Here is an 11,914-nt window from a genome sequence, read left to right as displayed (position 1 = left end):
ATATATATATATATATATATATATATATATATTCATAGATACTCAGACTGTATTTAGAGTGAAACTGGAATGGAGAGTTCTTGCGTGTCGCGCGAACGCGCCGTCGAGATTCCCCGGGTAACAATACCGACATTACCAGAGTCTGGCTCGAGAGCGAACTCGAAACTAGTTTGCAATAATAATTATCCGAGTTCCGTAACTCCGTGGGTCTCTGGGTACTTTAACCGTAACGAATATACCCAGACAGCTTACAGGTTACTAGAAGCAGCGTATAGATAGTCGGTATACAGTAGCGCCGTTGATAGTAATACTATACCGACAATACGAGAAGGAAGATTATACCAGATAATAGTTAAGTAAATACTCTTAGCCGTAGGTAAATGTAGTCGAAAGATACACGTGGATTCGAATCGAGTTCGATAGTAACGAACCACCCTGTATAAAGACCGTATAGGGCCACCCAACATAATGACATACAAGAGAGACACGGTTATGGTATAGGGAGTGAATGACACGTGCGTTCAGTTTTCATGTAGCGACGTAAAAGTTGCAATCGTGCAGCATGGTAGTGCAGTCCAATATCGCATCGACATCGCGCAGCCACCCGTTAGATAAAATACATCGGCCTACCGTTGGCTTGCTTTACGAGCCGGAGCGTTTCGTTTTACTGCCGAATGAACAATGGCGCTCGTGTCGTAGGTGTAGAGCGTTACCGGTTAACGTTTACGTTTCACAAGCTTAAGGCGAGTTCACATACTAAGCTAGCGAAAAATGTCATCCACGATTTTTCTCATTGTACCACTCGCTTTATCGGATCAAATAATACTTTTACCGCTTTTATCACCGTATATATATACCCCTTGGTGCGGGGTGCGCTTTAAGGTGTCGGCGTCAGTTTCGAGAGAGACGCTTCGTGTGGACGGGCCTTAGGGATATGTCACGCAGGTGGATAGACAATTTATATACGACCTTCCTTCGCGGATCTTGAGGGGTTCCTACTTGTTTACCTCTATATATACCGGGTAAGTGCATATATTATCGGACATGGAGGACCGCCCACGTGTTTCTTGACAGAGCTTTAATCTGCGCATGCGCACCAGGCCTCTACTGTGGTTCCGAGTGAAAATCTCCGATTACTTCATCACACGAGGGCGTGTTCTCGCGATAGGATCGCGACAATGCTATTTCGCCGACAATGAATTACATGGAAGAAGTGGTCTGAATTGCAGCGATTTAAAAGTGATCCGGGTCGAGACAGCGACTTCAAGTCGGATTGGCTATGAGCCAGCGAGGAAGTAAGTAACCGCAGACAATTTCAGTCGGCTTTCCTGCCCGCTTACTTTCCATGCAGCTCCATTAAGCGTGGATAGGGTCCTACGCAACGTGTTATTGGTATCAGGTGCGCGACGTCTGTAAATCATCATAGGAGCGATGCTACAATCGCCAGAATGGCTAGAGAGATGGGTAGAGACCCATCGTAACCAGGCATTCTCCACGAGTGCGGACTCCTTCGACGTAGTGTTTCACGTATGCGCGAGAGACAGGATCTTCTGGGTTATCGATCTAACCGACTGACGTAATCCTTGGTTAAAACATTCCGGTCAGTATCCTGCGACGGAGCGTGTACCGTGAAATCCCAAGGGGTAAGGTCAGACGCGAATCAGATTAAAGCGATAGTGCGAGCATCGAGGTCCAATCATTCGACAAACGCCCAAAAGTCAAAGCATCGAGTGGCTATTGGGAGAGTCGCGACTGCAGCGATTTTCTGCAGGATATTTTCAGCAATGTGTCACCCTATACGCGGCACGTGTCTGTTTTATTTCTGCGACGCATATAGTGGCGCTCGAGAGGGTGGCGGGGGGTGGGGGGGTGGACAGCTTGAAGAAGACGGGATGCAAGGAATTATATACCCAGCGACAACGACATGCGCTAGGAGAAGGGGGAGGAAGGAGGAGGAGGAAGAAGAAAACGGCAGCAACGTGGAAGACGAGGACTTCAAAGAGCAAAGGCCTGAAACGTGCTTGGGCCACGTCTCGTTATTTTATTACCGTAGTCACCCCGTCCGGATCTCTTTTCCTTTTGCGCGGAGAACTTTAAGGCTCGACGTAAAGAAATATGAAAAGCTGTAGATAGCGTCCCCGTGTATCTCTATTTGTTTTCTCAATCTCGTAGCTCGTTCTCAACAATTCTACCCGGATTTTATAAACGCCGAGGCTGACGTCGGATTCGAGTTTCCTGGAAACGCTGAATTATTCACGAGTCTCCGATAACGGGCCAATTGCAACGTCGATTTGAATAGATTTACGTGAAATCGAGGCGAGCACAAAGGGAGAGGACAGGAGGTACTTCCTGCGTCACCCGTTATATACCTTAACGAAGAGCCTGCCTATTGGGCCAATGGTCTCTGGGCAGGTCGGCCGCTACGACTTTCAGTTATATTTACCTTATGACGCAACGGGCTTTACAGGACTCTTCATTTATTCTTTCAATGCGATTCTTCTCTTTGCCCTTCTTCTCTTTATCCTTTTTCTTTTCTCTCTCTCTCTCTCTCTCTCTCTCTCTCTCTCTCTCTCTCTCTCTCTCTCTCTCTCTCTCCCTCCTACTCGTCTACCATGACTCGCGTGCAGCATCCGTTTCCATGGGGATTTTTCGTACGACCCGTAGCGGCTTCGAGCAAACTAGACTGCATCCAGAGGATGCATTTACGGGCTGCGTGGCTACGGGCCAGTTTTATTTTACCTCGACAGCCTTAATTCACGACGCGCATCCAGAGTGTGGAGATTCGGCCGCTCGTCTGGATATCTGTGTACACGTACCGGCGAATCAGAGAAGAGCACATGACGCACAGGCTCTTACTCGATCAGCTCGTAACTCCGCGTTGGTATACGGAGGCAGAAGGAAGTGCGTAAGGTGCGATGAGTACGAGCTGATTGATGAGAGAGAGAGAGAGAGAGAGAGAGAGAGAGAGAGAAAAGAAAAAAAGTTGAACAACGCCAGCCAAGCAGATTGAGGCGGATTAAGCGAATTCGACGGCGAACAAAGACACCCTCCTGGCCCCCATAAGGAAAGTAACCGGCAGAGAGACGGGCGGACGAACGAAGAAGCCTTCGCATTGCTTCTTTCCTGACTCAGCTACCACCGACCCCCTTCGCAACCCCTATTTCCCACCCCCACGTGCCATTTGCCCCAACCACTCCTACCCTTCGTCATCCCCTCGCTTCCCCTCGTCGCCACCGATACCACCGCAATCATCATCCTCTTCCTTTTCATTTTCCTTTTCCCTTTTTATTTTACTCCTTTCCCTTCACCCGGCTGGACCGGAGTCGAGTCCGGGCCGGAGGCTGAGCCGCCAACGACTCTTTTGTTTGTGGACCGGTTCGCAGTTCCTCGAACCATTTATTCCCCGGCTGGCGCTCGTGCTTCTCCCTTTACTCCCTTTCTTTTCCTTTCCATTTATCTCCCTCTCTCTCTCTCTCTCTCTCTCTCTCTCTCTCTCACTCTCTCTCATCCTTTTTCCCTCTGACCGCCTACCCGCTCACTCGCCACTACCTTCGTTCCCTTTGCTCCCTCTTTTCTTGTTCTCTACCTCCGCTGACTAGAGGAACCCTGCAGAGCCCCCCCCCGCTTCAGTCCTCACCAGCATTTCCCCTCCGGCACTTTCGTCTCTCTTTCTCGCACGTGGCCTTCCCTGCCGCACCGTACTCGGCTCCAAGGCAGGCACGGGTGTCGCGTCTGCTTGCGGTGGTCTGATTCCAGGGAGCGAGTGCTCTGGGTTGGGTTGGGTCGGACGCTTGACTCATGAATGAACCAAGTCAAATACTTTAGGGCGAAAACGTCGTGCGGAAGCGTATTGCCGCTTTACGTGTAAATATATATATATATATATATATATATTCACGGCACCACGTATACGCGATAACCGATAGCAGCGCCTAAATTTTCAATGCAAATTTATAGTATGGGAAACAAAGTGCATAACGATAATGAGAAGCTCGTTAATATTCCAGCGAGATAGACAGCGCGGTATCTGATCCTTATCCGAGTCACAGGTTAAAAAAGTCTTTCCCCGTGTCTGCCTGGAACGACCAAAATTGGGTGGGCGTGATTCACGAGTGACGTATCGAAAATCGTCCGATAAGCCTTTATTGGCCGATAAGGATTAATGCCCGCGCGTGGGACGGCCCAGTGCACTCTCGCCGTACGTATAATAATTTCAACCCGTATGTCCCCCATTATCGCCGATATCCAAACGCACGAGGCTCGATACAGCCAAGTACAGCAGGATGCGCTACGACTCATGCGGCATTAAAAGCAAACGGTACATACCTTTCTCGAGATGCTGCGGAACAGGACTCTGGATACGTGGAGCCGGCTGAAGTGTCGAGTTACCGGGACGTCCGCGAGGCCTGCGACCTGGTCGTGGCTGAAACGTAAAACACAGAGAGATACGCTTTTACTCCGTTTCAAATAAGCACGTGCGTGTGCATTCCTTCGGGTCGGTGTGTTCGTGACGCCGTCCGAGGAGACCCAGACGGCCAATTACCCGAATACGGCCGCTCGATTTGGCCAGGCGATCCGCAAGGCGATTCTCAACGGAACCCTCCTTGGCAATTAAGCGTAAACTTTCGGGAGTCAAACGTGGCCCATATTCTATTTTTTTACTCCTGTCTTCTCCGTCTCCCCCAACACCCTCTCTCTCACTCTCTCTCTCACTCTCGCTATAACGTCGTCGCTCGCTGTCCTTCTCTCTCTACCGTCAGCATCCCTCGACAGCACGGACTCGACCGGACCATGGGTGGCGACTCACGGGTAGACCTCTTTCTCGGAGCTCGAACCAAGATAATCGCAAAGTTGCTTCCCGAGGCAACCTCGGTCCTCGTCTCTTCTGCGGGTCTTTGTTGTCGCTCGTAAAAGGCAACCAGTCCAGCCCGGCAAGAGCCAGGGGGGAGACCCGGGGAGACCCAGGGCTTTGTTTAACTCGTGCATTTATTACCGTAGATAAACGCGGCACGGTGAGCGCGAGTCGACGCCCGAGATAAATAAAGCCGGGAGGATTCCTATCGCGGTTGGAGGAAGGGACTAGGGGGGGGAGGGATACGGGAGAGCGACAAGGAGGGAAGCTCACTGGTAATTTCGAGAATGGAGGAACCGAGAGGGGCGTCATAGAAAACGCACTACGGTCTCCAGACACACATGAGGCATGCGTGTAAACGTGCATACCAAATGTATGCAATATACGACTGTCGGGACGCTGACAGAGAATTCACCACCGGCCTGAGGGGCTTCGAAAAAAAATTCTAATGAATGTACACTCCTAGGCAAAAATCGTTCCCTACTTCCCTCTGACCTGAAGTTTGCGGCGAGTTCGGCTCAGGATTTCAAAAGGGGTGTAACGACGTGGGACGGACAGTCTGGGTCCGCGTGGTCGTGGACCCTTCCTGAAATTCCGCGCGAACAATTTCACGGCTAAAGAATCCCGAGACGCCGTAGGATTCCCAGGAACGGAGTGTTTTATTGCAAATTGAGGTTAAAGTCTCTGGCGCGTCGCCAAGTATTCACCTAGAGCACCGAATTCCCTGGCTGCCGTACATACAAGACGTAAGCGTACTAAAGCTATGTGCGTAAATACTTATCCGGTCATACACCTGTATATAGATATATGAGACTTGTGTGTACGATTTGTGCACATAAGCCAAGTATACTATAGGGGGGGAGGGGGGGGGGCAGCAGGGTGAAAATACGAGAGAATGCAGCAGGAAGAGTGACTACGTCTTTTGGGTTAGCCTGGGCATTTCCGACATATGAAAATCCAATTGATGATTAATATGTCTGCCAAACGATCCGCACTGTGCATATACGGGGTAATTTAGATTTCGTGTACGTATATGGTATACCATATACGTTTAACAAGCAACTCGACGCGTATACCTGAATCACGTGTAAAAATGTCGAATAATCGTAGCGAGTGATAAAAAGGTAGAGAAAAAAAAAAATATCACGAAACTCGATACTCAAACACGTCCACATACTCACATATGAAAATCTCATTCACTGGCATCACCAATTTTTCCCGGTTTGCGTAAATATTTTTACGTATACGCAACCGGTTCGAAATACCGGTTAGCTTCTCGTTCCTTCTAACTGCATAACCTACCCAGAGCAAGATTTTCTGCGCGAGATAGATACGTCCACGTATGTCTCGCATAACACATATGACCGCAAGAACCAAGAAGAATCGATCATTTTTTTTCACTCGGGCACACGTGTGCTTGCCAAGAACGTCGTATGTGCCCAAGAAAGTTTTCCCACGATGGAAATCGGTGAAACGTCACGCGATGAGCTCGATCGAAGGAGGGGTGGGACTGTGTAGGAGGGGAGGGGAGGGGGGGATAAAAAGTGGAGAAGAAGAAGATTCCATAACCTTTCCACTCGTATGATCGTGTGTCGTTTCCCCTCCCCCGCGCCATCGCCAATCCCCACCCCGTCATAACCAAACGATATTATACACTCCACGAATTCAAATCGTATCTCGCGTATCGCTTTGGCCGATTCGCGTTTGCTATCTATGCGCATACTTGCCCTGGCATACAAGTCAAATACCAGTAGGAATGCCGATACGGAGACGTACTTGGAGAAGTACTGTTTAGCAAGCAACCGATAGACTAGGTATTAGGGTTTAGTCAAAGCGAGTTCACGAAAATTGTATCTATAGGTATACCGGACGAGAGCCGGTATCTGAGATAAGATGACTTTACATTTTGCCCCAATACAATGTACCGGATTAGACGTGGAATTGATAACGAAATTGATAAACACGTTATACGTGCAGCTAGGTCGATGACCTTATATGTTGGTATCCCCAAAAAATTTCTATAACCACGCGTGTAGTATGTGTACTGAAAAATAAGTGGACGATAAAGAAAAGAAAATCTCGAGTGAGAAGGATTATTAATTTGATGGTTAAATTTTTAGCAAAATGGCCGACCCGAGTGTCGAGGAGTTAACGTGCATATAGAGTGCACGACGCGGAGGGTAAAGGTCGGTTTCGATGGAAGGAAAAGCGGCCAATTAAATATAAAGCAAAGCGTTAGTATTCGAGTCGCGTGGAATCGAGAGTGGAGACCCAATAGGATCGAGATCTACATACGAGGACTCTGTATGTGAATTCGATACGTTACGTATATGGTTATACGTCCACATACGGTGTCTGCGTAGTAGAGTTATGTTTCTGTTCGGATTTTACGGCTACGTATGTATATACATATTCTCAAAGTGTATGAATGCCTGAGTACGTATGTATGTATATAGCTATCTGTGTGCCACTGAAGCGGCAGATATTCCGATCGATCGTACTGGGGTTATCTGACTGCCAACAGAAATTCGTTCTCAGCTCTATACTCTGATCTCTCCTGCTCCATCGCTCCCTCTATATACTCGCTTTCTCTGCATAATGGATTCCGGTTTGCATATCTCCTTGTATCACTCTTGGATTCACTCTCTCTCTCTTCCTCATACAGATTATTCTCGTGCCCGGTCACCGGGAAGCCTCCCCTCTATTCTACTCAATATAATTCTGTGATTCGAGGAGTATCGGTTATATTTCACGTTCTCTTTTATTTTTCCCTCTGGATTATTTTTCTTTTATATCTTTCAATTAATTTCTCTCGATATTCTATCGTTTTTACGGAGTAAACAGTGACTTCTGCTTGACATTACTGAACGAGGGGCTGATAGAAAGGAAAAGAGTATTTAGGGCTGCTGCCCATGTACGGCTGCCACAGTAAAGTCTCGTTTGTTCTGTGCTCGTTGCTTTGTGGCTCTGTGGCGACATTTGGTCAATAATATTTCACTCTGGCGATACTTTCTTTTTTTAAGCTGAAGGTTAATGGCGATTATGATTGATTGAGTATAAAGAGACTCTCGAGATTTTAATTTATACTGAATGCTGAACTTACTTACTGCGTGGAAAGGTTACGAGACTCTGTATATCACTGACTGTCGTTTGACTTCTTCAGTCTGGCAGTCAATCTTGACTTATTATCCATTAATGGTCGTCACTGTTATCAATCACGGTTTTTTTCTCTTTCTTTATTTCATCACTTACAAATCACTGCACTTCCGTTACTCTTAAACGCGTATAGGACGTATAGATCCACTGAGAGGAATATTTTTGGTCTCTGATAGCTTTCGTCATTAGCCGACGAACTAAGCAATGCTATTAGTTAGAATCGCTAGAATCCATATCACGTTTCAAGTTAAAGGAAATCAATGAAAATGAGAGACATATATTCTTAGTATAAATCATCCATCAAAGTGCACGTAAAACGATAAAATCATATATATATATATGTTTGTACGATATCCACGTACATGTGTATCAGTTAAAGACTTCCCCCACTTAAACTTTCCTCATGTCCACTATATATATAACACTGACGTGGCAAAAGCCTCTAGGCTATTCTTAACTATATATCCCAAGAGTTCAGCGTACTGTACTCCAATAGTCACGCATTAGTGCGAAAGGCATCGCGTAATCTTCAAGGACTCCAAGCACGTAACGACGCGTAATAACCGTTGAGCAAGTGCAGACGAGATCTGGCCGGTTATTATTACCGATCTACATTTGTCAATGCGAAAATTTACAATGGTCGTGCCCTTTACGTGACGTTACGACAACGCGAGAGAGAGAGAGAGAGAGACCGCATCCTTCGGAAAAAAGAAAACAAACAAAAATATTTGAACGGCAGAGAAACGGGCCGAGAGGTTGCAAGCACGTAGATGGTGTAACGAAAGAATAAAAAACAAAACTGACCCGGAACGTCGACGGCAGGGCAAGCAAGAAACCGGCGGCTCCCTGCCGAGGCGTCAATGAATAAAGCCGTGTAAGAGAGTCGGACACGAACTGCGATACGCGCGGGCCGCAGTGCTGCCGCCTACTGGAGGCTCCCGAGGTCCACGACCACCCTCGCTATCCCCTCCACGTCCTGAATATACTCGCTGTCTCGCTCTCTCTCACTGTCTCTCCTCTACTGAGACGGTCTGAACTACGGCGCTCACCGTCTCTCTCTCTCAGTTCTCGTGCTCTCTCTTTCGCTCCTTCGACTATCCGCGCCCCTTGGAGGCGCCGCCGTGCGTCCTCAGTCCCGGCCGTGCTCGCTCCACGCTTATACCTCCATACCCGATACCTCGCCCTAGCGACCCGACGCCCTTCTTCGTAAAGCTTGGGCAACGTCACGCGAGCGACGCGTCCGATAATGCGAACTCGCCTTGCCCCGATGCATGCTTGATAAACACGACGAGCATCGTCTCGCGTGTTGCTTGTTTCTTGAGATACGTTGGTGGCCCGGCGGTTCGGGTGTCTCAAGGCCCGGGTAGTTATCGTCGTCCAATTTACAAGTAAGAAAGGGGAGTCCGCACGGGAGGAGTTTTACGAAAAATAAAACTTTAATGTACCGGCAAAGTTCATCGCTCTAAACGTAATCTCGTGTACCGTATACGGTATATTCTTGTGTATTTATCCTAACCGCGTCGTCCTTACAAGTAATTTCACTACCGTTCTACAGTTTCATTGTTCCTGGTATACACCGAACTATATACCACAGTGCAGTAACGGAGTCGATTATCGTGTTTTCGATGTGAGATTCTCTGAGACGGAAGGATTCTAGGTTAAGGGGTGAAATCGGTGTAAAGGGTAACTCATGCTAAACGCGTACGTACAATAATATCTGAAAACTACTCGGCGATGCATATCCGATAAGGTGCAAACATCATAGAGAGAGAGAAGGAGAGAAGAAATACAGCTCTCTCCTCTCCTTCTATCTGCATGGTTAAACGTCGAGCGTTGTACCGCATTCATAATACGGTACAGCAGTGTAGCGGATTTCTCTAGTACACAGACAGTACAATGTACATGGTATACATGTACCCAGTTTAGAACAGATATAGGTGGCACACGTAGGGAACCCTTCTCACTAATTCGTGAGCGACGTAGGTGAATAGGTATGTACCGACGGGCAACAGTGGATGGCAGCGGTTTGCACACGGAAACCTATTGTGAATTGGCGAACCGTGAACGAAATGGCTACCTTTACGGTTTATAGGGTATGGGATACGCTACGGAATTTATTGGCAGAATCGATATCCACGACGAGAGTCCAGATTAATAGACTGTGATTATACGTCCTATGCGGCGGGAAATACGAAGGTGGTTGCGGAAGTAATTTCAATGCTCTGTGTGTGCGTGTATTTATAGGTAAAAAAATATTTCCTTTACAGGGTCAATGTAAATCGGCTAATAAAATGGATGACAATGGACGAGTATGGTATTGGATGGTGTACATTAGTTCTTGATAAAATTTTGTCTTTCTGCAGCGACGAAAGGAAAGGAAATCCTGGTTATTTATACGGCTTAATATATTGCAGCTACATCATTCGCGGCCGTCACGGCAGTTTAACTTTGTTGGAAACTGAAAGTTTTGCACGAACTTCACAAACATGTGGAACGGGGTTGTTTGAGGCCTTTTGGCGCCAGCCGTCTACATACGGTATATATGTATACATGGCTAAAGAGACATGGAGAGTCGTATATGGGTATAACGTGAACATAGCACAGAGTATGCGTCAACAATATCGAGGGGTAACCACCCCCTTGAAGGAACTGTCAGAGTCCGCCCCTGTTTCTTCTCCCTTCTCGCAATACCTCACGAGTCTACGTCAGTCCAGAATAAACGGTGGTCTTCTAAGGTAAATTCCCGTTTTCCAGAAATTCCAAGGGTTGGGCAGCGCGTGCTTTTCAACCCCCTTGCGACGGCTACTGCCGTTCGGTCGAAGCGTTTCAGGCGTCTTAACGGGAATAATTTACTTTTTTCTTTTCAACAACGACGTATAACATAACGCGTCTGTACGTTTCTCTATAAATTCGTGGGGAACCTTGAAAATTCACCCCCGCCAAAACTTTCCAGGGACTCGAACAACACGCCAAGCCGTAATAAAGCTTCGTGGAACAGTGCCTACCACGTTATTAAGTCGGGCTTCAGCCCCTATACCCTACGTACATAGATGAACACGCATACAGCACGTGTGTTTACGTGTACGAACACCCGATAATGGCTTCTTGACGCCATTAGTTTCGAGGCAGCGATTACGCGTCAAATCACCCCCTGTAATTAGGTAAGGACAATTTTATTTTTCTTATTTCTTCTTAACCCTCTCGACGAAAGGTGGTCTCTGCGATTCCATTCATCCCGTAACGAGTTTCTAGGCAATTCATTTATTTTTTATTTTTGTAAAACATATTTTTCTCTTACCCAATCACCAGACCGATTAACGGAGTAGAAGGGGCGAAGAACAGATCAAACTTTACGCTTCGGTAAATTTTCTTCAACGCATCAAAAAAATTTATTGTCTCCCTGTAACCCCCCCCACCCCCCACCACCACTCCCTGGGTTAAATTGGAGAAGAGCTGAAAGTAAATTAACAAATCCAAAGTGTAACAGCAGTCAAGCTCTCGCTGACCCTGGCGAGTGACAGAATCGGTACGAAGCACGAGGGTCGAGTCGTTTGGCCGTGGTTGGCGTCGCGACGCAGAGAGTACCCAGACGTCCCGGGAGAGTCGCGGCTTCACCGGTACAAGGGAACAGGAACCAGAAAGAGAAGAATACGAAAGTAGCCCTGCAGGAATTGCATAAGGAAGCCAGTAAGTGTGTCGAGAGTCAAGAGACAATTTCGCCCCAGGGTTTACCGAACTGCCGGTATTTCAAGTGACTCCGAAAGAGAAGAGGAGATACCAGGTACCGATACACGGCCAGCCAGAAGTGCCTGAACAGAGGATGAAAAGGTTATTTACCACACGATAGCACACGACGGAGTGCAGGATATACAGGCAGCAAGGGTCGAAGGCCAAGAGGTAGACGAA

At 47.5% G+C, this 11,914-nt stretch overlaps 1 protein-coding gene across 3 annotated transcripts in view; it reads right to left on the bottom strand.

Annotated features, from left to right (window-relative positions):
- Nucleotides 1-4,273: 4,273 nt before the first annotated feature.
- Nucleotides 4,274-11,914, bottom strand: part of LOC107271420 (probable JmjC domain-containing histone demethylation protein 2C) — a 44,537-nt gene continuing 36,896 nt past the window's right edge. For 2 of the 3 annotated variants that reach the window (XM_025088667.1, XM_015747405.2), the window contains exon 7: nt 4,274-4,423. In XM_025088667.1, the coding sequence (XP_024944435.1) occupies nt 4,289-4,423 (135 nt within the window). In that variant the 3' untranslated portion in view covers nt 4,274-4,288. The remainder of the gene's footprint in view (nt 4,424-11,914) is intronic. The other variant, XM_025088669.1, reaches the window with a different exon arrangement.

This window comes from Cephus cinctus, unplaced genomic scaffold (genome assembly GCF_000341935.2).
Source record: "Cephus cinctus unplaced genomic scaffold, Ccin1 Ccin1_scaffold0970, whole genome shotgun sequence".
In the NCBI taxonomy this organism is placed as follows: Eukaryota; Metazoa; Arthropoda; class Insecta; order Hymenoptera; family Cephidae; genus Cephus; species Cephus cinctus.
Note: the sequence above shows the minus strand (reverse complement) of the source record. Positions and strands in the feature narration are given on the sequence as shown.